Source organism: Brienomyrus brachyistius, unplaced genomic scaffold, assembly GCF_023856365.1.
Source record: "Brienomyrus brachyistius isolate T26 unplaced genomic scaffold, BBRACH_0.4 scaffold212, whole genome shotgun sequence".
NCBI lineage: Eukaryota > Metazoa > Chordata > Actinopteri > Osteoglossiformes > Mormyridae > Brienomyrus > Brienomyrus brachyistius.
In genome coordinates this window covers 154,573-181,398 of record NW_026042487.1, presented here as the reverse complement: position 1 = coordinate 181,398, position 26,826 = coordinate 154,573, and the positions used below count along the sequence as shown (strand labels likewise).

The 26,826-nt window shown below is 46.0% G+C and overlaps 2 protein-coding genes across 7 annotated transcripts; one reads left to right on the top strand and one right to left on the bottom strand.

Annotated features, from left to right (window-relative positions):
• Positions 1-2,251: 2,251 nt before the first annotated feature.
• Positions 2,252-8,098, top strand: LOC125728233 (transmembrane protein 47-like). Of its 2 annotated transcripts, none has more exons than XM_049005278.1 (4): positions 2,252-2,421; positions 2,869-3,253; positions 5,074-5,214; positions 7,465-8,098. In XM_049005278.1, the coding sequence occupies exons 2-4, from the start codon at positions 3,058-3,060 to the stop codon at positions 7,644-7,646; spliced, it is 519 nt and encodes a 172-aa protein (XP_048861235.1). In that variant the 5' UTR covers positions 2,252-2,421; positions 2,869-3,057; the 3' UTR covers positions 7,647-8,098. The 2 variants fall into 2 exon arrangements, with proteins under 2 accessions (XP_048861235.1, XP_048861234.1); XM_049005277.1 differs by lacking the exon at positions 2,252-2,421 and adding an exon at positions 2,641-2,729.
• Positions 8,099-17,712: 9,614 nt separating this feature from the next.
• On the bottom strand, positions 17,713-24,908 carry LOC125728235 (uncharacterized). Of its 5 annotated transcripts, none has more exons than XM_049005282.1 (4): positions 24,844-24,908; positions 18,758-18,868; positions 18,336-18,522; positions 17,713-18,209 (listed from the first exon to the last, which is right to left on the bottom strand). In XM_049005282.1, exons 1-4 carry the CDS (start codon positions 24,905-24,907, stop codon positions 17,903-17,905), a joined length of 669 nt encoding a protein of 222 aa, XP_048861239.1. In that variant the 5' UTR covers position 24,908; the 3' UTR covers positions 17,713-17,902. The 5 variants fall into 5 exon arrangements, with proteins under 5 accessions (XP_048861239.1, XP_048861242.1, XP_048861241.1 ...); XM_049005285.1 differs by lacking the exon at positions 24,844-24,908 and adding an exon at positions 24,563-24,689; XM_049005284.1 differs by lacking the exon at positions 24,844-24,908 and adding an exon at positions 23,800-24,050 and having other exon boundaries at positions 18,758-18,881.
• Positions 24,909-26,826: the final 1,918 nt, after the last annotated feature.

Sequence of the window (26,826 nt, the reverse complement as noted above, 5' to 3'; positions counted from 1 at the left end):
GGTTTTCGCGTTCTCATTTATGACCGTGGGCTAAAACGGTTACCAAGTTTTTAATAATGAGTAGAAAGTACGTAAAATATCTAATGAATGGTTTCTAAAATACACAGTGCAAGAATTTATAAATTTGGGTTCCGTCAAAAAAACACTTCCATGAATTTTATACAGAATTACAAAGCACTATATACAAATTTTATAGGTTTTTAATGCTTGATTTGGTTCTGTCTTGCAAGTGCACTTTTAAACCGTTTTCCCACACACTGTCCTCACCGGCCGTTCAGGTGCATTCTGCCTTGATTGTGCAAAGTTCGTATTTTGGGGGTCGAAGCACCTGCATGGGTCCTCGGTGCGAAAACCATTAGACTGGAGAACAGAAGATAATGAAAAGTGTTCCCCTTATTGATGTTCGGCGTGAGACTTTGGAAGCTGCAAAGAAAACTAGCGCAATAGTGCCACTGATATAGCAGAATATGTATTCCCGCGTGCATGTATTCCGTTGTTTACAAGTGCGCGCGCCATGTATGCATTTCTGTGTACTTATTAGTATGTCTTTCTCGGGCGCTCTCTATCTCTCTGTGGGTGGGTTTTTCTAGATAACATTTGGGGACCAAAATGTCCTCAAATTGTGGAAAAAAACTTGAAACTTTCTTATTTTTGGGGACATTTTTTCAGGTTCCTATTTGGATAATCTCAATTTTATTAAAAATCCGTGAATGCAATCAAAAAAGTGAAAATGTCAAAAGTTTTGTATTTTATTTATGGTTAAGGTTGGAGCTGGGTAGGGGCTTAAGGGTTTGATTAATATTAGGGTATTTCCCATAGAAATGAATGGAAGGTCTCCATTTTGATATGTACGACAACGTGTGTGTGTGTGTGTGTGTGTGTGTGTGTGTGTGTGTGTGTTTGTGTGTATGGCGGGTGTCATTGGGGGTGGTGAGGGGGTGCTGAGACAAATGGCTTAGCGGGTTGGTTTTGTGCCTGTTCAATATTGTTACGCCGGCAAATAGATTATGCTTACCAGACCTTAAATATTAGACGAAGGTGTGCTTTTCAGAATCAAATACGTGCTTTTTTTTCCAACACAATCTTTGCATGGATCCGATACCTAATGTACGGTGACGCATTAGGTTACCATATTCTATAGGGCTGAGCAGAACCTTTACGTTTTCACGCTTCTATCGGAAAGTCAATACGGACGTCAATAATGTGATGCGGAGTGAACTGGCCCCAGAGTTTTGTCCAAGTTAATCGGATCTTTGAAATCCAGGTGTCGTTGCTTGTGGACACCATTCGATCTGATAAAAGCATAAATAAGGGCATATTGCTTTATAAACGAGGTGGCTGTTTTTTTTTTTGACGTAGTATATATACAGAACAAGCATTTAGATGTAATCATTTATTACCGTTCCTCTGCAAATCTGTCCGTAAACGAGTTAATCTGACAGAAGTGAAAATAATATGCTACACGTTCTGAGCAGACTTCTGTTACCATCTGTGAAATGTGGCTACACAGCACCAATCTACTGTTTAGGCAAAATACCGGCACATAATCAAAAAGCATAACTTCAGATGTTTCAAGGTCTTCCAGACCCCGCGTGTTTCACTTCCAGTTCAATCTGCAGTGTCTTCGTGCGAGCTCATTTTACTGAAACGTTACATATTTAGGTCACAGTGTCTTTCTTCTACAAAAATGGCTGTCAGATTTGAATTGGTCCCAGTTGGTCCCTCTTCACTCCCACGACTAAATAGACTCTCAGAAAAAAACGGTAAAACCTTTGCTTGTCACTGGGGCTGTATCCCTGTTATTGTACCTTTTAAGGTACAGAAGCGGAAAATACCAAAGGTACAAACAGCATTAATGTACCATCAATGGTACAGAAATGTTCCCTGGAGTCCATGTCTGTACCGTAAAAGGTACATTAGCCTACAGCTAAGGGTACAATTGGGAGACTCTTGTGGGTACAGCCCCAGTGACAAGCAACAGTACATTTTTAACCCTTTTTATGTGTATTACCGCGATTATTGAATTTAGCGACCATTATGTTCTGTGTGTGTGCACTATAACACTCTATAAATGTTAAAGTACAGGTTTAAATATGTACATCCCAGACATTTTAGAAAGACCACAAGCTAACGCACATCGATTCCCCATCCGTTTACAGCATCGTGTAACTTGCCTTTGATCCCACAGGGGGGAGGAGGACCCAGGGCAAGTCTCTCTGGGTGCTTTGCTGTCCTGCGTTTATTTCCCTTGCTGACATTTAAAGAAGCAGCAGCCAAATGGATAATGTTTGCTCAAAGACGTACCTGTTAGTTCTAAAGGTCACGAACGCCTGTTTCACTTAGTCTCGAGCTTTGTGATTAATAATGTTCAGTTGACCGCCGAATCATTGGAAATCACTGGGCACAAAGGGCGACTAAGCAGTAAGTAACGGTCATGCGTTTCAGAACGTACTTTGGAGTATTTTGGACAGAACACCGGCTCATCCCAGGAGAAAACGGAGGCTATAGACTGGCAGGCGTCTCAGCACATCGTTTATGTCCTTGCTTTCTAAATTATCATCTGGCTGTTTGTTGTGGTTTCTTGTTGTTAATTAATGCCACTGGCATTAAGGTCAAATCCGTTCCAAGCGCTGACCTATAATGCCGCAAGTTTATTGATGATTATTCGGTTGTTTCAATACAGGATTCACCCGATTAATCGACATCGTCCGAGAGAGATTAATTTTCAAGTAAATACTGGCTCGCCTTTTCTGTGCTTTGATTTTTTTTTATTAGAAAAAAAGACATTTCGCTGTATTAGAGTGTTACATGATACTCGCTATAGTACTGAGACAATCAAAGCGTGGACAAACCTCCTTTTTCTTGCAGGGTCCTATTGGCGGCGCACAGAAACTTCTCCTCCCGGCGCTCGGAGGATGCTCCTGCACCGCGCTCAGTCCGGCCTCATGTCTCCGTGCCACCCAGCTCAACTTTAAGAGCAGAGGACCGGTCCGATTTAAGTCTTTTCCCAAACTACCGAAAAGAGGGAGATTTTTTTTCACTCTTTCTAATCTGAACATGTCTGCAGAGGAGGCGTACGTGGCGCGCCCGTTCAGGTTGATCGCGCTGTTTTGCGCTTTCCTCGCCCTGTGTCTGGACGCCGTGGCTCTGTGGAGCCCCTCCTGGGTGACCGCCGAGAGCTTCTCGCTGTCGCTGTGGGAGTCCTGCAGGAGAGCCGCGTCCGCCTGGCGCTGCACCTCCACGCTCAGATCCGGTAAAGCGCTCATCTCCAAATCGCACACCTCATTCCTAGTTAATATTGCTCTAGATAATACCTTATTGACCAGACTTCAGTCTGGTTGCTGCAATTCCCTTATAGCTGATTTATATAGCTTTTATTGTTGCACTGGATTTGAAAATTAGCCTGTGTAGCCTAGGTGTTACCATGAGATTGTCAGTAATATGCAGATTATTTACGTGTCAGCTTCAGTTAGTCATCGAACAAACTTTTGTTTTTCTTGCATAAAGGTTTGCTAAAGATTTACTCGGTTACAGAAGACGCTAAACCTGTTTTATTTAATATACCTTTGATCTAATGGTTTTGTGGATTTTAGTATTTCGTACAGTTCTAGCGTGAATTAACCCGCAAAGAAGTCCAACAGCGATATTTCTAGCGTCTTTCTTGTTTTTGCAGCTTCTGCTTCGACGATGTCCCGATTTGCACGGGGTCCTGAATTCCCACAAACACAGATCCAGTTTCATACTTAATCGGATCAGCGCTCAGTTGCGTCAAACGCGATGCCGATCCTGCGTGTTTACAAACGAGAACCGGGAGGGATTAAGCTTTCCGCCGGATTTAATTTATGGCACTTGAGATTAAACGGGGTGCTGCCTTTATGTACGAGGAACTAAGCATTTATCCTGTTTACCCCCAAACAACTGTCCGAGTCCTCAACGGAGCTTATAAAGAGTGTCACACTCACCAACTGCATTTTTTTTATGTTAAATTATAACGTAATCAGAACAGACATTGCTGTTGAACAGAATGACGGCACTGTTCTGATGTGACGACATAGAGTCACATGTCCTCGTTTAAAATGGAGTTCCCTTGCCATTCATTGGGACAGGGGACTGGCCCCCACCAAGGGAATCAGGTGGATGAGGTCCAGTGGAGTCTCTGAAAGCCCCCACACTACCATTACCCACAGAGGGAGCGTCTCCCTTCCCACTGTCCTTTCTGTTCTCTGTGTCACCTCCTCAGGTTTTGTCTACCTGTTTCCCTTGGGGAAGGGGTGTGACCTCCTGGGTGTATCCTGGGAAAGGGGGGGGAGGTGCGTAAGGAATCCTGTCCAGGGACGACTTTCCGCTCTCATGGTGTCCAATGAAAGGGCAAATAATAGACTCATTCAGCAAAACAATGGCGGGGTGGGGTGAGGTGGGCGGCTGGGGGTTCAGTGGCTGTAGAATGTTCAGGAACATCGAGGCCAACCAGCAATTGCCTTTGAAAGAACCCCCCCTCACCCCCCACCCCCCACCCCACCTGAAATAAATGAGAGGACCAGCCATGCTGCATGAGAGAAATGGAGCAGGGAGGAGGGGGATCATTACCGTGGAGAGTCACCTGGCCAGGAGCGCTGGGAGGCAGCCCGGAGCCATTAGACTACCAAGTGAGTCGGAACGGGGGCTCCGGGTGGGGGGGGGGGGGTGCAGGGTGTCTGTGAGCTCGGTCCGAGAGGAGCTGGGAGATTCAGACACGGCGTGATTATTATTTTTTATGGAGACAAAGTGCCTGTTTGATTAGCGACACCTGTTTGTCCGGAACCGAAGCCGTTGACGTTGTTGTGCGGCATCAATCCGCCAGGAGAAAGGAGGTACAGAGGAGGGTCGATAGCTGAGCCTTAGAGACGGGATGCTGCGCGTTTCAGGAAGGTCTGATACACAGCGATCATGGAGACCAGCGTGGAACGAGGTTCTCTGACCGAGAGCTATATATATCGCCGGGTCGCCGATCGTGGGCATTTAAGTGCCGTCGCTGGTGTAACGAAGGTGGTCAGCGCGGCTGTGACTTCATGTTGTCCGCATGTTCTTTCGCAGACTGGCAGGTGGCCGCCCTGGTGCTGCTCCTGGCGGCGTCTGCGATGACCCTGTCGGCCTTCATCGTCGCCCTGATCTCGCTGTGTCGGGGCACTCGCAGGAAGTGCTGTCGCACGGCGGCCATCTTCCTCTTCACCGCAGGCAAGGCCTCTGCCCGTTATCTTTGTCTTTAGTTCTCTTCATGCTCCCCCAGCTTGCCGACATTCCTGCACAGTGTCACCGCAGCCCTGGTCTCCAGCTTCATTGTGCCAGGCTTAATGAGCACGGCGTACCTTCTCCTGAGGGGTTAGAGACAGAGCCAACGGATCTGCTGAGGTGTGGAAAGCAGATGTCTTACAAGGAGCGTGGTGTCTGACACGAGCAAAGGGTCTGCTGTCCTAAGCTGCCATCACATCAGCATGGCTTCTCGTTCTGCATATTAATTGAAGTGTCACTTAATGAAAGACCCTAATTACCTGTCGTAGGAGGGTCAGACAGGGCTCACTGAGTGCTGACAATTATGCTGGTCACTTTTCCCCTTGGCGGCATGATGGTGCAGTGGTTAGCACTGTTGCCTCACACCTCTGGGACCCGGGTTCGAGTCGCCTGGGTCACGTGTGTGTGGAGTTTGCATGTTCTCCCCATGTCGTCGTGGGGTTTCCTCCGGTTACTCCGGTTTCCCCCCACAGTCCAAAAACATGCTGAGGCTAATTGGACTTGCTAAATTGCCCATAGGTGCACATGTGTGAGTGAATGGTGTGTGAGTGTGCCCTGCGATGGGCTGGCCCCCCATCCTGGGTTGTTCCCTGCCTCGTGCCCATTGATAGGCTCTGGACCCCACGCGACCCAGTAGGATAAGCGGTTTGGAAAAAGGATGGATGGACTTTTCCCCTCTACAGAGTGAAGGAATTAGTGTCTCGGTGTAACTCTGCTGAGGACGTAGCTGAAATTGAGTTGCTAACAATTCATAATGCCCTGATCTTGAGTCAATTGACAGCTCACTTTACTCCTTGGGAATAGTTTAACGTTGCCCTTGTTGTCTGGTCACGCCGAAGATGACGGGTGACAGGCACACTGTGCACCAATCGCCCCAGAGCGAATGGCATCCCCACTGAAAGGCAGGTGCCGATTCTTCCTTCAAGGTGTTTCGGTGTGGAAGCAGTATCTTGTTTCGCTCTCTCCCCCGAGAGATTCACTTCTGCCGTGTAACTTTCCCGCATCTCCTCCCGCCTCGGCGTCTCCGCCCTGCGGCGCTGGAGCAGAGCTCGAGAGACAGATGCAAATCCTGGTAGCTTAAATGAGCCGGACATCAAGAAATCACACTCGGCCTCGCTTTAGTTACTCCGAAGTGTTTTACTTTCATGTTGGATCTGATGCAGGATGGGAGGTTGGGAAAGAAGGTAATTGGTTTGAATTTAGGATTTTTGCTTCGCTTTTTTTGTGGCTGGTCGTCTTTCCACCTGCCGTCAGCCGTGGCTTTACCAGTGTACGTACATCGGCGGCAAGTGACTCACTGCTAGTCAGTGACGTGTGCTGATCCCACCGGCGTGTGGCAGACCGGGCCAGTTAAAAAGTGCTGACAGGCTGGAAGAGCCAAAATTTCTTTTGAAACCTGGGCGAAGGAACGGCATGTTCCTGTTGACCGACTCGCATTCCTGTGCATCAGCTGTATCCATGGTTATACTGAAAAATATTATGAGTTTATCTGTCTATCACATTCAGGCTGATCGCGCTGTTTTGCGGCGAAATGTCTTTCGCGTGTCTGACTGACAGCTGCCTGGTATGTGTTTCTTTACACCGGGAAGACAGATGGCAGTGAGGATAGCCCCCCCCCCCCCCCCTGCACTTCTGAGGGGGGCTGTAACGCCTGCTGATGTGTGAAAATTCTGCGTTGAGTTTGGGGGGGGAAGGGGGGGGTACACACACTGGGGGGCAAAAGGCTCACCTGGTATTTTCATCCTAGGATTCGCAGTCTCAGGGCGTGATTCACATTATGACGCATTTTACAGATGCGACTATAAGCAGATTGCCTTTTTTTTAAATCTTTTCCACACCTTTTCCCTGCTGGCCAGCTGATTGCCCTGAGTTCGGTGTGGCTCCTTCACAGGCACTGTGGAATTATGCTCCGTCAACCGACATGAACTAAACAATACTGCACAACTGTGAATGGTAACTGCTGATGGCTAAGGACAGTTAATCTGATTGGAGGGTGTTTGGGGGGCATGCCTAAGAAGGGTTGACTTGATTGGAGGGTGCTCGGGGGAATACTGAAAAAGGATTGATCTGATTGGAGCGTAACTGGGGGGGTATCTACAGTTCAGGTGGCCACTCTAAATACACTTTCTAAACTAGAGTTGCTATTTGTGGTAATCTGTGACCCCCCCCCACACCCTCCCCATTCCCCCTCCACAGTGGTCCTCCAAGCCTGCGCGCTGGTCCTGTACCCCATCAAGTTCATCGACGGCTCGGTCCTGCAAACCTACCACGAGTTCAACTGGGGCTACGGGGTGGCCTGGGGGGCCACCGTCTTCATGCTGGGAGGCGGCGTCCTCTTCTGCGTCCGGCTGGGCGCGTACGAGGCCCCCCTTTACTGAGTCGTACTGTATGCGGCCGCACCCGTGTCATTTCACCTCCATTTTCAACCGAAGGATTGGGCCGGTCTGCTCACTATTCTTAGCTATGGTGAGTGGCTGCCCAGTGCACAGGACAGAGGATGAGGACCAGAGAGACTCTGGAGCTGGGTTTGCCCCCCTCCCCCGAGATGCTGCTGGAGGGACTGAAGGCCGAGATGAAGAGCCAGGACGTTCCTGAAGAGCCTGTAATCCCATCAGCAACAAGCGGCGTTTCTGTTCTGCTATATTTTTTCATTAATGTCTTAGCTGACGTAGCAAATTCTGATATTTTCAGCCTTTTCCCTTCATCTCCAGCACCTGCTGTCAGAGATTCTGTAGCGGCGGCGGGCAGATGGACGGATGTGTGCGATCGACAGCCATTCATTTCTGTCACACACCCTGCGAATGACAATAAAATGTTCAGATGCTGTGTGCGTGTGAGTGTATTTTTCTGCAGGGATTTTATTTCGGTGTATGTCATATTTCTTCTGTAAGTAGATCTTCCAGCAATCCCCCAGCTGCTCTCCAGACTGGTTATTTATTTCACTTATTTATAAAGGAGCTTTTAAGTAAGACAATCCTAACCGAAATTGTAATGCTGCACCGAAGACCTTAAATAGAGCAGATCTGTAGAACGCAGATGATCGACTCAGTCTGACGCTCTGTGAGTTGTTTTAATCCCAGTTTGATTCTGGGTCAGAACCAGAACCGGGGAACGTTTGAGGATCCACCCCTGCTACATCCTGGAGCAGACCCCCCCCCCCCCCCACAGGAGGTGAATGCGTGGCTGGGAGAGGATGCATCATGGTGGGGAGAGGGTGAGGCAGCCAACCCCCCAGCACGATGTCCTGCCAGAACCTGCAAGGTGGTCCCGGCTGGTGGAGACGACAGCTCAGTACTGCTGTTTTGGGTCTGATCCGAAATTGGATTTGGCAGATTCCCCACGGCTGGGATTTAATTAGGTCTTTTTTTCTTCCCAGTCTGTCAGGGTGTCGATGTAGATAGAGACGACTTTCTGATTTCTTCAGACAGGATGAGCAGAGAACTAAATAAACCAGATACAGCCCCGTCGGCCCCCAAATCCTGGTGGCTGACACACCCGGACCCCCCGCCCTCAGAAAAAGGAGGGCGCGGCCAAATGTACGATGCGTTCTTCTTGAACGTGAACCAGCACTGCAACTGGGTCAGAATGAGACGCGTTCAGGCACGGTTGCAAGTCCCGGGGGGAGGGGGTGGCTTTGAGGGGGCAGGGGGGGCAGGGGCGGGCGCTTCTGTGGGGTTCGAATAACTGCTGAGTGGCGAGAAAGCAGCTGAATTTTTACAGAGAGGTTCAGACGTTGGAAACTTCCAGAAATAGTAATGGATGCACAGTGACTGTGCTGCTGGACTGACTATTTTGTTACAGATATTATGTTAAGCAAAATTCACGTTTGATATGTATATATGAGAATATCCTTATTCAATTCTCTTGAATTTTTATTATTTAATGGTTAAAAATTCCCCTAAAGAGGACAAAACTGAATCAGGGGACAGGGGTGCATGGAGGAGAAGAAGACCGAATGTCAGCATTTAGGCTTCACACAGGATTCTCGGCTCGCCCCGGGTGAAAGTTGCATTTGGTCCTGGGGGGGTGAGATGTAGCGGGGGGGGGGGGGGCATCCCAGAGATCACTTAGCACCTCTCCTGGCCATTTGTCGACGTCGAGCTGGACAGATCTAGCAGCCCTGAGACACGAAGCCTGGGGGGCGATGGGGGGGGGGGTGTTATTCCTCTTTTCTTACCATAGCGGCCACATTAAGCAAAATGCTAACATGAACACAAACTGAAGGGTGGCACTTGTTTTAATGGCCAAGACAAACGGAGATCAGCAATGAAGCAGCACAGTCTGAAAGCAACGCTGCCGTTCAGGTCCCCCAGGGCGGCGCCAGAGCTCCGGGGTACATGTTCTGCCCCCGGCAGGCAGTAACGGGGCTGTCCCTGCTCCACAGGCCACCGCAGGGACAGAATCCAGTTACTGACCACCGGGGGCAGAGGCCAGGCTGGGACTGGCCCCAAAGCCGCAATCCAGATTCCCGACATCTTTTCCCAGAATGCACTGCGAAATGGGTCATAACTTCAAGGTGTCAGAATAAACCCTGAGAAACACATTAATTAACATCGACCTTAACTCTGCTGTTACAAAGGGGCCGTAAAGCAAACGATTCCTCCATAAAATTCCGTATGAGAGGGTTTTATCGAATAAAAATATTTGTAAGCAATTATGCTACTAATGACAATGATAATAATATGAATATACGTTTACTTCAAAGCAAATAAGGCAACGGTATTCAAATTACACTAAGTTACAAACAATGTTTATATTTCACAATGTGAAAACCTCCTAAAAGCAACGAATTAATGCAGAATAGTCAGCAGGTGCACTGGATAAAGCACGGCGTACCACCTTACCTTCTGCTGGGCAGGAGACAGGCAGCGCTGTCACATGGAGCGCCCGCTGGCTCCGAGGGGTTGACACACTGACACACGTCTGATTCCAAGTTCCTGCCTTTAAGATATTGAACATTAACCTGAGATGACTGAGGAGACCCCAGTCATGTGACACATTTCACAAGGGCCGCCGGGGGGAGGGGGGGGGGCGGAATGCATGTGCACCCAATACTGGCCCCAGTTTGCCTGGCGCTCCGGGCTTCTGTTTTTCTTCCTGGACAATGGTAACAGACATCTTGACATTTGCAACAAATACATTTGTGACGGCTGTATTTGCAATGACTGCATTTACGACAGCTGTGTTTGTGACAAATGCATTTGTGACAACTGTGTTTGCGATGACTGCATTTGTTACAGCTACGTGTACGATGACTGCATTTGCAATGACTGCATTTGCCACAAGTGCATTTGTGACGGCTGTATTTGCGATGACTGCATTTACGACAGCTGTGTTTGTGACAAATGCATTTGTGACGACTGTGTTTGTAATGACTGTTTTTGCGATGACTGCATTTGTGATAACTGCGTTTGTTACAGCTATGTTTGCGATGACTGCATTTGCGATGACTGCATTTGCCACAAGTGCATTTGTGACAACTGTGTTTGCAATGACTGTTTTTGCGATGACTGCATTTGTGATGACTGCATTTGTTACAGCTACGTGTACGATGACTGCATTTGCAATGACTGCTTTTGCCACAAGTGCATTTGTGACAACTGTGTTTGCGATGACTGCATTTGTGATGACTGCGTTTGTTACAGCTATGTGTACGATGACTGCATTTGCAATGACTGCATTTGGTACGACTGCATTTGTGATGATGGGATTGCGATAGCAGAACTTACCATGACTGCTTTTGTGACGACTGCTTTTGTAACGACTGTTTTTGTGACGACTGTTTTTGTGACGACTGTTTTTGCGATGACTACATTAGTTTTACATGCTCACACTCCCCAGCACACACCAGCATGCAGGCACTTCATGGCGGCGGTTGGCATGGTGACGCGGAATATAAAGCACCTGAAATAGGTCTGTATTTATGAAGTAAAGGAAGGTGACAACAGTCAAGGCAGTATGAGTCACTGCAGTGCTTGCAAAAGCATTCGGAGGACTTTAGCGACATTCCTCATCATTCCTTTATTTATCCAAGTCCGGAACAGCTCATCACCAGCCTTTGTGCTCTGGCATGTCTGGCAGGACGTAGCCACAGCTGTAGCTCCAGAGCGTGAGGCCTTACCAATCAAACGGGCTCTGCAGGTCAGCGGTCTCTCGCAGATTTATCTCCTGTCATGTTATTATCTGAATCAGCACTCTGTGATCTACAGATGTGCCTGTTTTTGTGAAGATGCCGTCGTTTCTTGTCCAGCTGGAGAGCAAACCCTTCCTGGGCTGTCAGTGGGTGACTGCCAGAGCTGTGTGCGTGTGTGTGTGTGTGTGTGAAAACGCTCGCGTCCTCCTCATGTCTGCTTGGGGAGGGCCAGTGGCCTTGCCCGCACACCTTTTATCTGTTTGTCAGCTTCCCTGGAGAGCTCTGAGAGCTGACCACCTGTTTCTGTGACCTTGAATGTCTCACTTCCGCCTCTTTGCCCAGCAGGATCGGTAAAACAAACACATGGCACAGGTAGGAGCAGGAAGCCCTTGAATCTCCCTAAAATGTGGCGTGGGGCTGCATGGCTCTGCCTATATGGGGTTGGTGCGTTCTCTGACAATACAAAGATACGCTGTCCAGATTAATCATGTCTGTGTATGTGTGTCTCTGTGTCTGTGTGTGTCTGTTTGTGTGTGTGTGTCTGTCTGTGTGTGTGTGTGTGTCTGTTTGTGTGTGTGTGTGTGTGTCTGTTTGTGTGTGTCTGTGTGTGTGTGTGTGTCGGCTCACACTGCAGGCAGAGGTGAAGTCACAGTGAGCACCACACCCAGCCAAATTCCACCAAATCATTAACTTACACGGCCAGTAAACCTCGTTCTGATTCAGCTATCCAGAAACCAAACCGCCTGTCCAAATGTCCGTGTGCCATTTTCCCACGACCATAGGCTCTGACGTGTCCTCCGATCGCCGGTAGGTGCTGAGTCCAGCTGTGCGCCTCTTGAATTCCTCCGTTGTAGGTCCACACCAAGGTTCAGCCGTATTCCACTCGGCGGGTCCAATTAGTATGCAAGGAGCAGTACCTGCTGACTGTGGACAGAGCTCCATAAACAGACAGCAGACTGGTCGATTGTTTCGTTAAATGCGGTAAATATGACACTCACATTCTGAATATTAAGTGCATGCAAAACAGCTTCTTTATAAAACCTAATCTGATGAGCACGAGAATGAAGCATCATTTAATTTTAATATTAAATGTTTTCTGATGATAAATGATTTAAATATTTAAATAGGCAACAAACAATATATGCTACACGAATGTAAATCTGTCCCGGAAACATACATACACATACACTTATAATATATTTTATGGGAGTCCACGGTGTCCATCATCAGCCATTAAAGGTTTACCGTTATAGTCTCTAAATTGTGTGTGTGTGTGCGCGCGTGGGCGCGTATCTCCTGCAATGGACTGGAATCCAGTTCAGAATGTACGCGTACCTAGTGCCAAGGATGGATGGATGGATGAACACAAAATAAAAAAATTACCTAATGTGACCAGATGAATGCAGGTATGGTTGGCTCTTTGCCAACCGTTAAAAGCCATGCGATTGGCATTCCCACGGCACCCCCATGCGGCACTCCTCTATGTCAGGTAGGTCGTATTATTCTGCTGAAATATGCGCTGTTTTTCTTTTCGCCTCCACCTGCATGCCACGGAGCGACCGAGGGCCTGTTACTTCCCAGGAGCCGCGTCTGGCTCTTATCACCGGGTCTTATCGCCTCACCGCGGCTTCGTGCGCTCTGGTGCTTCCGCACATTGTGATGCTGACCTTTTAATGCCAATCGGAATTTTAAAGATAGAAAATGAATTAGAAAAAAAAAAACTTCAGTAAGAAAAGACCCCACATATTCCCTGCTTAAATGGCGTTAAATTGCGGTTTGTGTTTGTCGTGTGTTGATTTTCACATCCAGCATATCACTGGCATTTATATTCAGAAGAGCCTTTTGGGAAAATGTCTTGTGCGTCAGTACTAGTTATTAGAATAGTCTTGTGTATTTAATCTGAAATGGACCGTTTCGAGTAAAATATCCTAAACACGAACATAGATCTATATCGTGCCATGTTATGAACAGGAGCCTAATTGTTGTGGATGGTGCTTTTCGGTGAACATAGGTTTGTTAATACTGTGCCGACGCTAACATTTTTAGTAGCTGATCGATATGAGGGAAACAACCTGGCTCTGCCAAGGCTCTGTTATCGGGGCTGCCCGCTGTACTATTATGCCCAGGTTTGGCCCGTTACTGCCCCCTAATGGCGAAGGGAGGAAAGTATCGTGGAGCTCCGCACAAGTGTTTTTGTGGCCCTGGGCTAAAATGATGAGGAGGGTGGACTTGGTCGGCGGACGCTCCCTATTCCAGCTCTGCTGAAGGGTGGTGAATGGGTTGGGGACAATAATTAATAACGACCAGTTTACATTTATAGAAAGTATACTCCCAAACACATATAGGTTCGATACCCTGAGTTTAGTTTTAAAAATGTCTCACATTATATTCTGTCACCATGGTCATGTAAGACGTTCTGGATAAGACCGTCAGTTATTGACATTAATGTACAAATAAATTTTCAGAGTCAACCAGGAAACTAGTCTATTTAAAAAGTACTGTACCGACACTGAGATCTAGACTCAGCGAATTCGCTCCGCAAGATCCCAGAGCCGTTACTGTTGCCATCAGTCTGCAGGGGCGACTGGGTTATAGCCCATGAGAATGTGTCATTTCAAGCGGTAGCCAGACTGGAGAGGCTGATGGTACTGAACAAAAGAGGTAGAAGGATTTGCTGGTACAGGGCGAGGCAGGAATAGTTTATTCCCATTTGAGATAGTGTTACACCATTTTTCTTACTCCGTTATTTATTAGACGTAAGGAATCGACGATCTTGTGTTGCTACCAAGGCCGTGGGGATAAATATAATTATACTTCTCCAACCTGTTGGGAAATGGAAAGCAGAATTGTCCAGGGCGACTTTCAGCATATAAACGGGTAATTTGGCCGTATGATAAGGCAAACGTTGTGTGCTTTTTATACAGGAATACGCCGGTGTGACTGAAATGGAAACATCGGCACTGTCAAACGCGCCTCCAGGTGCCGATCCAGCTAACGAGTATCACAGGTGGTGTCGCGGCAGCCCGGGAACGGCGCCGGACACGACTGCTCGACCTCCGCCGAGTCTCCCCGCGGGCGCGGTCTGCGATGGCGCTATCAAGCATGACGGTCTAATGAGACGAGTCTGCTTCGATTGGCAGCAGGGGTCCTTGGAAGCCACGGGTGGCCGTCTCAGTGCCCGAATGTGACATTTCATCCCCCTCGGGACGGGTGTCCTTTGGGACGACAGACTTTGCCGCAATGGCATTTCTTTGAGCCAGGGACATGAAGAACTCCTTCTTTATTGAAGTAACTTAGACAGGTTTCATAAGGACATTTTCTGGTCATTTCTGTCCCATCCTTGCTTTCTTCCATAGCTACATGATATAGCACAAGGACACCATAACTGACACGCATGAGTGCTGGAATCAATGTTTTTTTATTTGTCCACCGCCACAGCCTGCAGCTAAATCAGTTACTTCCCAGGACTATTTTGCAGTTATTGCACAACTGAAGGCTTGGTCATTTCTTTAATAACTTTATTATAGGCCTGCGGAATGGGACTGCCAGGCTATTTTTAATAGGTTACAACCACAGAATAAACACGTAAAAATAAATATGTGGTGGTCACGTGACATTTACAATCTAATCTAATCTTTGACAAAATCAAGGGAGGAAGCTTCTGGATATGACATCCAAGGAGGGCATTTCACAGCTGCGGGAAAAAATACAAAAAAAAAAAAAAAAAAGAAAAACACAACACAGTTTTTTGTTTCACTCATTTCTCAATTTATGGGTGTGCATCTGTATATATTTGCAAACTGCAGCCTGGTTCTTCTCTGTTTCTCATTAATGAAGGGCTTCTTCGTTGCTTTACGGGACTTCAGTCCTGCTTCTAGCAGCCTGATACGAACTGTCCTATCAGTGCACGTCACACCTGCACTTAATGTTTCCCATTCCTTTTGAAGGTCACTTGATGTCATGCTACGATTGATGACAAACTGTCGGATAAGTTCACATTAATCTCTGGCATTAGAAAGTCGCTTCCGCCCTTTACTTGGCTGGTTTCTGGTCGTTCCCAGTATCTCCTGCTTCACCCTGTCCTTGTGTACTGCTGTCTTAGAAATGTGGAGTCTGGAAGCAGCCTGACTCACAGTACAACCTTCTGCCAGCTTTACCACAATTAAACCAGGACTAAAAAAATGCAGATCTGTTTAAAAATATGGAGTGGTCTGAATTTTTTCACGGCTGTATGTCGTCATATAGATACCTACTCACACAATAACACGTTTTATGTTCTGCTAAAGGATGAACAGCTGACATACAATGGTACTTATATATGTTGTTGAGCTCAGTGCGATTGTGATCGGATATAAAGCTGTCAGTCACGGCAATAAGAAAAAAAGTGCTTTTTGTTTTAAGACTTTTGTCCTCTGTGTCCCAAATGACGCGCGCGCCCCCTACAGGTAGCACCGACGCAGCCCACAAATCGAGCGTGCGGCCGCTGCCAAAGGACCCGCGACGGGGGAAAAAAACGTACACACGATGGCCTGCGAGACACCCACGACGTAAAGTTCTAGTGCATGAGCTATATGTAGAAGTGCAACGTGATCACCGTGGGAACGCCGATCCGTCCTCTTCAGAGGTCTGTGCAGAGTGACGTCTGTGCCGAAATCGACATCAGGGCGCTCCACCTTCCCGGCGATGCGGGGGCCATCGCGGAATATCAGTGCCTGTGGTCAAACAGCACTGAGTCAGACGCTGGGTTTCGAAGACATCCTTCACACCAGTGGCTGATCAAAAGGGAGACATTGTACATCCTGCATTGCTCAGGAAATTCTGACACAGACGCGGAACCTGTCACCACATACATTGTTAAATACAATTAAGTATCTGAATAGCGCTCCATACAAAGTGAAATACACTGATTCACATGGGCAAATATATATATAATATGCTTTTAGGCATGAAGACACCAAGAGCTGAAATTATACGGACCATTTAAAAGCAGCGGGCCTCCTTAATCAGACACACACGCTTGTTAATGTCAGCAGCACGCAGATGGGGTCACGAGCTTCAGTGTCCATGCGGCTGAGCGTTAGGACGGGATTTTTAACGTGGTATGACGGGAGGAATGGCGTGGTGAACGACACTGATGTCTGCTGATGAAAATGCCTTGTTAATGACAGACATCAGAGAAGAACGGCTAGGATCCTCAAGACAAGCGCTAGTGCAAAATAACTGCTCGGCACTACAGTGGTGTGCAAACAGGCTTCTTTGGAAAAATGGTCTGTCCTTGAAGCGGTTCTTTTGGCAAAAGTACGTCTTACCCTGTACTATCTGGGGGTACCTAATAAACGTATATTCTGTATAATTTCTTGCTGAAATCCCTAAGGAGTGGATCGAGCAGTTGATTAATAAAGCGACGACTGGGTGCATAGGATACTTATTGCAACGCAACAGCACGACAGTTTAAATAGCTCACGCTGTATGACACCGTCATTATATTTGGTAATTGATAATGATCTGACACTCGCTTAACAGCTTAAATTTTATTTTTATTTTAACAAATTATCAACAATTGTATTCCCCGTTTGTTTCTTTGACTGGGGGGAGGTCAAACAAGCCTCCTCGAAAAAGACGACACGTCGTAATATTAAGCTGCTAAAAACGCACCAGATCATACAATTTATTCAATAATTAAAAGACGACAGCCGACGTGACATGAAATTACGAACAGCGACGTGCGGACACTTCATCGCCATTCAACAAGTAAGCATCGTTCCTGCAGCGCTGCAGGACACTGTACTGAATACTGCTATACCGTAAATACCGTATATTTATAGGAAAGGCAACAAGTAACGACAGAATCGTTCGTGGCCGTATTTAAAACTGTGCTTCAAATTAAAAGTTGCACCAATTCACCTACCTTCGGCTCCCTGCGTTACTCCGGTCAAATGTACTCATTGTCGACGTCTCTGCAAATATACCAGAGGATGACATAGAGAATGAGCAGAATGGCGAACAGAAATAGCGCTATGAAGATGGCTTTGGTGACAGGAGAGACCAGGGTCTGCATCGCACGGAGCCCGGCGGGATGTGGCGGAGGAGAGGGCAGTGAGAGACACTCCGGCGCTGCTCTCACACCCCCTCGGCGGGACCCCACCCGAGTCAAGGGCACCACAGCCTAGTCTGAATCTGCCCTCCGTGCGCAGTGGTGGTAAAACATACGACACCGGTGTGTCATATGTCACAAGTAGCGGTGTTATCAATTTAATGCTGTTTTGCTTCTGCCATACAGATAATAAAGAATCCTGAATAATACCATCCACTTCCTGAAAAATAGTTTTATTTTTGCGATATTAATATTTATCCATTACTGAATTTATGGCAATATTACATTACAAAGCTTGTATGATAGCATGAAAGCAGAACTGGGCTTGGCAAAGACATATTTCTGATTTTATTAAAATGTAACAGCCTTTGTCCTTCAAACTGGACGAGAGAGGGCAGTCTCTTCCGTTAATCGACGCGCCTAAGAGCGCCCCCTTGTGTGGAGGGTCCAGCCTTGTCATATGAGTCTTCCTGTTCGTTTTGGCACTGGACCTGGGAGGGTGTCACCCTTGACTCTGGAGCCTTGGGATGGCGGGGGCCTCCTGGTGTACCACTCTCCGGTGCTGAGCCTACATGCTCGACAGGGCCCCACCCAGCATTGATAAGCTTGGTCACCAGCTTGGTGGCATGTCTCTGCCCCGTCGAGATCTTAATCACGGGGCGGTCAGGACACTCCAGACCCCCACCGAGGGACACTGTTATCTCAGCTTGTCTCCTGAAACAGAGAATGAATAACAGTTTAAATAAAAATTATTATTATTCCTATTAGTTATTAGTATGTCCTTTTATAATGGGCTATTGCAATAAAGCTGCATTACTTTAAGGGGGGGGGGGGGCTTACACATCCGTGGACCCTTGGATCCTGCTTCGCCAGACTGCCCAGCACACGAGACAGAGGGCCAACAAGACGACCCCCAGCACCACCAGGATGGCGATGAAAACATTAGTGTTGAGCCACTCGGACACTGTGCTGACGTCTGGGGCCGCTGTGGGCCCTGATGTGTTCATATTTTGCCCCAGCGTCGACCCTACAGTGGGGGAACGGTTATTAAATATAAAACTTTCTGTTTTTCCTCTTGCTATACTTCCCATTAATCTCACCTTTGACTTTTACTGAATGTACGAAAATATTACGCATGGTGTATGAAGAACACAGACATGTTTATGTTCAGTGATGCCTGAACATGAGATAAATACATTTTTAAGAATGTTATAGTTTCATTATATATCATTAGTGATATAAATGTCTGTCTCGGGTCTCACCCATCCTGCTTCGGGGACAGGGCCTTTCCGGGAAAAGCTGTTGGATCCTCCGGGCTGAGATCAGGTGAGTCGCAGGACCTTTGGCTGTCTCAGGGGCCTGGATACCCTGCCCTGTAATTGCAGGCTGCAGTAGGTTAGGGTCCCGTCCTCCCTGCTTTTTTTGCCCCCCCCCCCCCCCCCCCGCAGAAAGCAATGATGACACGATTCCAATAAAAAGAGCAACGCCAATGAAAAACTCAAAAATGCTGGTATCCACTCTTGCCTCTTGTAACGTGAGTCCAGCGTATTTGCAGCGCTCTCCCTTATTTCTGCTCAGTACCATCCATCCATTTCCTGAAACCGCTTGTCATATTCAGGGTGGCGGGGGGTCCGGAGCCTGTGCCAGAGGCTATGGGCGCAAGGCAGGAAACAGCCCAGGATGGGGCATCACCGCATGGCAGGGCAGACTCACACACCAGTCACTCACACCCCAGTCACTCACACTCACACCCCAGTCACTCACACTCACACACCAGTCACTCACACTCACACACCAGTCACTCACACCCCAGTCACTCACACTCACACCCCAGTCACTCACACTCACACACCAGTCACTCACACTCACACACCAGTCACTCACACTCACACACCAGTCACTCACACCCCAGTCTCTCACACTCACACACCAGTCACTCACACTCACACACCAGTCACTCACACTCACACCCCAGTCACTCACACTCACAGACCAATCACTCACATTCACACACCAGTCACTCACACACCAGTCACTCACACTCACACACCAGTCACTCACACTCACAGACCAATCACTCACACTCACAGACCAGTCACTCACACACCAGTCACTCACACCCCAGTCACTCACACTCACACCCCAGTCACTCACACCCCAGTCACTCACACTCACACCCCAGTCACTCACACTCACAGACCAATCACTCACACTCACACCCCAGTCACTCACACTCACACCCCAGTCACTCACACTCACACACCAGTCACTCACACTCACACACCAGTCACTCACACTCACACACCAATCACTCACACCCCAGTCACTCACACTCACACCCCAGTCACTCACACTCACAGACCAATCACTCACACTCACACCCCAGTCACTCACACTCACACCCCAGTCACTCACACTCACACACCAGTCACTCACACTCACACACCAGTCACTCACACTCACACACCAATCACTCACACCCCAGTCACTCACACTCACACACCAGTCACTCACACTCACACACCAGTCACTCACACTCACACACCAGTCACTCACACATATGGGCAATTTGGTAGCTCCATTTCACCTTAACATGGTTTTGGACTGTGGGGGGAAACCAGGGAAACCCCACAATGACGTGGGGAGAACACGCAAACCACACAGACATGGAATCCCAGGGGGACTCAAACCCAGCTCACAGAGGTGTAAGGTGACACTAAACCAAACCGCTGCACCACCATGCCACCCCTCACCTTCTAACCCTAGTATTTCATTTTAGTTTTGAAATTTATTTTCTTACTTGTCATTTGTTCATTCACTATTTATACACAGTTATAATGTTATATATATATATATATATATATATATATATATATATATATATATATATATATATATATATATATATATATATATATATATATATATATATATATATACTGTTATAATCATACCGTATTTATTTAATATTTTTATATTTGTATTTACTTGTTTGTTCGTGCACTCATCATGGGTCCAAGAGAAATACAATTTCAATCCTTTGTATGTCCTGTGCATATGGCAGAACTGACAAACAGTGACTTAACTGAATGATTTTTTCGAGTTCGTTTGTTACGGTACTTCTGACATGTGCGCTTAGATATTTTTTTTTCAGTATAGGTCGCTTTAATTCTTAGGTTACGTACATGCGCTATAATATGTTTATAAGTATTCTCTATTTCCCCTTCATTACAGTTTTTCTCGATTGCTAAAACACTAAACCCTATTGTCTGAACCAAATTCTCAGTTGCCTGAACCCACTTATTGAATCAGTCACTCTTTTGGCAAAACCATAAGCACTCGTCACCTGTTTAGATGCATCTTGTCAACACATTGTCATTGTGATGCACCTGTGTCGCATAGTGGTGAGCACAGGTGGCAAAAGTCAAACACAATTAAAGCTCAGGTGTCACCGGTTGAACACAACAACTCAAAATATATCACACTTGTGGCTAATGACGTGAGGGTACATATAAGCCAGAGCACTGGTTTGTGAGGCACTACAATGGATAGAAATCTAAGCAGAGGAGTTCGTGTGAGAGGAGGTCGAGCAGGTCAAGGCGGTCGAGGTGGTCAGCGAGGACAAAGAACAGTAATATCTGATGAAATCAGAGCTACTGTGATTGACCATGTTCTTGTCCATGGTATGACAATGAAGGAGGCTGGACTAAGGGTACAACCAAACATCAGTAGATTCACTGTATCCACCACAATCCGAAGATTTAGAGAAGAGAACAGGTAGTTACTTTTTTTTTTTGACATTATAGTATGTAAATGTTGGCAACAATTACATATGTACAATGACTGTACTTTATACTGTCCCACAGTAAACATGTTTCGGTACATCACTGTGCCAGTGTACTATAGTATTGTAATGGAGGGTTAGTCTGACTGTTCGTAGGCCTATTTCATGTATGTATTTTTGTAAGTGCATGTTCTCTTTTTGCAGAATTGAACGACTGCCACATGGGGGTGGTAGGACATCTATGTTCTCCCCACACCATCCATCCATCCATCCATTTTCCAAACCGCTTATCCTATATTGGGTCGCGGGGGGTCCGGAGCCTATCCCGGAAGCAATGGGCACGAGGCAGGGAACAACCCAGGATGGGGGGCCAGCCCATCGCAGGGCACACTCACACACCATTCACTCACACATGCACACCTATGGGCAATTTAGTGACTCCAATTAGCCTCGGCATGTTTTTGGACTGTGGGGGGAAACTGGAGTACCCGGAGGAAACCCCACGACGACACGGGGAGAACATGCAAACTCCACATACATGTGACCCAGGCGGAGACTCGAACCCGGGTCCCAGAGGTGTGAGGCGACAGTGCTAACCACTGCACCACCATGCCGCCCCCCTCCCCACACCAAGAGACCCTAATTGTCGACATGGTCCGTGAGAACAACACCATTAGACTGCGTGAAATTCAGCAGAGGATCATGGAGGACCATGTGCATTTTGAGGGTATCAACAGTGACAGCCTCTCTACTGTTGACTGTGTCCTCAAGCACAACAGACTGCGCATGAAAGAACTGTACAGAGTGCCCTTTGAACGCAACTCTGATAGAATCAAAGAGCAAAGATCCCAGTATGTACAGGTTGGTATATATCCAGATACATAAATGTTGGTTACTGTAAGTAGTGATTTACTGTAGTCGGCCTAGATCACTCACAAAAATATATATCTATTTCTAGAGAGTTTTTGAACTGGATGCAATGGAAAAACTCCATGAATACATCTACATGGATGAAGCTGGGTTTAGTGGTGACATGGGTGTGGAGGCATGTCAGGCCTGGATACGAAATGCCAGGGGGTTTTTCCCAGTTGTCTGGCCAGAGAAAATGTGGCCTGTGATGTAGATGAAGTCCTGTGGCCTGACCCAGTACGGAGAAATGATGCTGTGGCGGAGTAATGCACTTATTTTTTTTGTAGTTCATTTGTATATTTTTGTGCTTTATGGTTACATATAAGTGCTACATGTAAATGCACAGGATTTCTGTTTTTTTGCAAATTCCTTTTTCTATGTACAAGGGTTACAAATGCCCCAGGTATTTTGTTTTGCAACATGCATTTAGCCTAAATAAACATTTATTTCTACCGCTTCATGTCCTGAGCATTGTGTTTTCCTTTTTTCTATGTAGTGTTTAGTGACTACTCAGTGGAGTATTTCATTTAGATTGACTTGAGGCATGATTTGACAGCATAGTTCAGTTTTGAGCACAGATTGAACTGTTTTGGGGTGAAAGTTTGATTTTGCAAGAAGAGTCAGAGGTTTTGTGAATGTAGCTTGAAAATTGGGTTTTGTGTTCACAGTTTAGGGAAAAGGAGAGCAGTTTTCCAGGAATGTGTCTTAGCAATATAGAAAAACTGTAAACTACATTACGCACAACGATTCTTTCAGGTGTACTTACATCACTACACCAGAGGGTGGCGACAGAGACGCTATCCCGGATCTGAGCGACAATCAAGTCTAACGAACGAACTAAACGATTCGGTGCAATGCTCGAGATATTTCGTCCCCTGAAGTGATCAAACATAGTTAATGGAGCCTATAGCTATAGCCAGGGGAGCAGGAAAGATTGGGGGGGGGCTTGGTATAGGTTTAACACAGGCTTTGTATAGGTTAGTTCTGTAAGTCTAATTACATTGTACGTTGCTCTTTAGAGAACGCTGCGAGAGATCTCTGTTTAGACTTGATTTTTTTCTGTACCGCATACCGCTTTGCTCCGACCGGTACAATCAGAGGTGGCCATTTCAGGTCCAGAAAGTAAAAATCCAGACCAGGATTTTGTTTCAACCAACCAGTTCAGCATAAGGAGTCACAGTCAAAGAGTACTCAACTGGTTGGTTGAAACAAAATCCTTGTCTGGATTTTTACTTTCTTGACCTGAAATTGCCACCTCTGCCCGAATCCCGCAGTGGCGGAACACGAACCTATTGCACGAAGTCAGCAAAAATGCGGTATGTATAAATGCCTTTGAGTAAAATGGTTTAGAAAGTGACATCAGTTAATTTTCATCCGGTACTTCGGTAGGGCATCGTGAAAGTGGAACCTTTTTCAACACATTGCGGGAATGTGTTCCAAAATATATATTTTCAACGATCCTTCGGGGAATATTGCAGTTGAATGACCTTAAGTGTCGTTTACATTGCTTTTGTTTGCGCAGCTGGTCATATGACACTTATTATAGGGAAGATTAATCAGCATCACACTGAAGCAAGTTAACGGTAAACGGATTAAGGAAACTAGTCTTACCACTTGGGAGCGTTGCATTTTGTCCGGTCATGTTTACATGGAAAAAAATCACAGCGTGCGTGCACTGCTGTAGTAAATGAAACGATGCAGTTTATCAGAAATGCTGCTACCCAGGAAATTCGTATTTACTTATTCGGAATTTTTATTAATTCAAATGTAATCTGATCATTATTTTTTCCGGTAAATTTCAACTGGGTTACGAGACGTTAGATGAAAGCACGTTAAGATTCAAAAGAAGCAGAAACGACACTTTTAAATAAGAATAGCAGTTATAAAAACAAAAACCACCGCCAACGTAAAAAAGTTGCCAGATGTCAAATCCACCTAAAGGGCACTTGGTTAAAGTATGCAAAAGAGAATTAAGATAGATTAATAACTACACTGATTCAAGTTTACAAGAAAAATCCTACACTGTATAGTATGCACAGAAGCTAATGATATATTACATATTCAGGGAATATAACAGATAATAGCCCTGTCAGACAGGGTCGTGGGACCTGCGGGGTGTATTTAATTTGGATTCGTTAGTATTCTCCAAAAAATACACCATTGCATTTTCAATTATTAAATTATGCCCCTCTCATATCAAACTCTCATTCGCCGCTCCCCCCTCAGTTTCCAGATCGTCTTGACATTTTCCGGGCTCTAGGTATGCAGTCTTAGACGGGTGTGTTGTGTCTGGAATCTCGGGCGATTAGTGACAAGTACCTTGTTACATAGCTACACACAGGACAATAAAGGGGAGGATGCCGGCGTGACTCACAAAGCTTACAGGCGTTTCCCAAAGCCGAAACATGCCTGAAACAAAACAACCCCTATGTTCGGTGACAAGTTGATTTCTAGCATCGAATCGCCCAAAGCCTCGCCTGGCTGCCCGCTGGGTGTACAATTATACGGCGCTTTAACTAAGTGGACCTGTACTGAATAACAAAGGGAGAACACCGGCACCTGTTTTTTCCCACCTTCAAACAGTGCAATTACTAAATCATATTTTTTAAATTCCGAATAAGCACATCCTTTGCACGACAGGTGCTTCAAGCTCACGTGTTAAAGGTTCAACTGCATTGCCGACTCTCAGTAATGTACCTATGACGAATCCCCGGTGCATTGATCCGGGACGCGGACAAGCCGCGCACATGCTCCGCTTCCTACGAAGGGAATTACAGACTGATGAGCGGCTGCCGGGGAGTCACCTGGCAAGATCTTTATTTATTTATTTTATTTTTACATTTACATTACATTTACATTTACAGGATTTGGCAGACGCCCTTAGCCAGAGCGACTTACATAAGTGCTTCGAGACTCTGCAATGAATTTCCGATGATAGCTCAATAAGGACCCAAGCTATGAATACTATCTCTGAGAACTCCATTGAGTAGTGCAGAATTTTTTTTTTTTTTAAAACACACCAGAATAAGAGTCGAGAAAGAATATAGAAGTTCTACGTCAAGTAATTTTTCATGAGTCATTTCACCTGAACAAAATCTCCAGTATCTACGATAAATACGGTCAGGAATTTTCATTTTCTTAAAAACAGACGCGTCCCTTTTCCTGGGATTCAAACGCGGGACTTACATAATTCGTTAAGCAGGTTATGTTTATACGTTTATAAGTAAGTGTTTTACTAGTGTTATTATTTTAACGAGAATGAATACGTCGGGTGAATTAACTGTCTTCAAAATGAAACCATAATTTATTCTACCACAGGAAACCATTTAACCAATGGCTTGTTAAATCACTACTAGATTTCTATGAAGTTTTTTTCTGATCTGTTTCGTACCGCTGTATTTGGTTTAACTAAAAGTCGCCGTCACAGGTACGGTAGCACACAAATACACGGACCCACACGTCACCGCTTTTACTGAAAAACGTCAGATAAACTGCTGGGTTAACGAGCCTGTCATAGGGCCTTCTTTATCCATCTGTATATCTCTCACGAACAGTCTGGTGCTCATCCCCCGGGGCCCATGGCGGGCGATAGCGGATTGCCCTCGGCGCGGTACCAGTTAATTATTAAGGGTAATTTTTCTAGGCCCCACTTATTTGCAATTAAGGACACTCACTCACCGTTTATCTGTACCGCTGCGAAAAGTATTGAAATTTAACCCATTACATAACGAAGCGAGACCGTTTTTAGAGTAGGCCTGTTTATTTTGGCCTAAACATTATCAGGAAGACTCCCTTTTTTATGACTGTTGTGAGAAGTGTGTCATGTTTATTGTTGATTGTTAAATCTTCAGCTGTGACTGCGGTGTGTCTATTGCTCTACTAACTTCTCATCTTAGTTAGAGTTAAACACTATCCATTCTCAAATGCTTTCCTTAACAAAGTGGCTGATTTATACCAGGCGGAAGTTGGCTCCTTATTCACCAGCTACAAAACTGAATTTTACTGTTTTTCATATTGTATATATTTCAGTATTTTGTGTGTGTATTTTTTTAGCTGCACTGCTGCAGTTTTCTTGTCAAGTCAGTGATTATTCTCTCACCATCCTCTGACCGATGGGTGTTGTACAAAGTAAATTTGTTGACCAGTAAAATTTACAGTAACCAGTGTTCCGACTCTCAGTCCCTTAGGTTAGACTCCATAGTAATCTTAGTGATCTCCACAAATCGCCTAAAAATGCAGTCAAGTCTACGAAGAAAGCGATAGAATGGCCTTTTATAATATTTTAATAATGCTGCATTACAATTGCGAAACAAAGCTAGGTGTGCTACTTAAGCACCATCACACTTGCTGTAACTTACTGAAGTGAGATCCTCTGTGCATCTAAAAAGGACAGATTAAGGGGGCTTCAGAATTGGCCTGAAAAGCAATCAGGTCCATACAAGACACGGTTAGGATGTGAATTTTAAAAATGCTATAGTAAAATTTCATAAATATGTTTTCCTACCATTCTGATAAGCGTACTCTGTCCTGGCTGCGTCAGATTCTCTAGACGTTTAAAAATGTAGTGCTGTGCAAAAGTCTTAGGCAGGCAAAGAAAAGGATGTTTAGATTATCCTCGTGTTGGTGTAAAACTAAGAT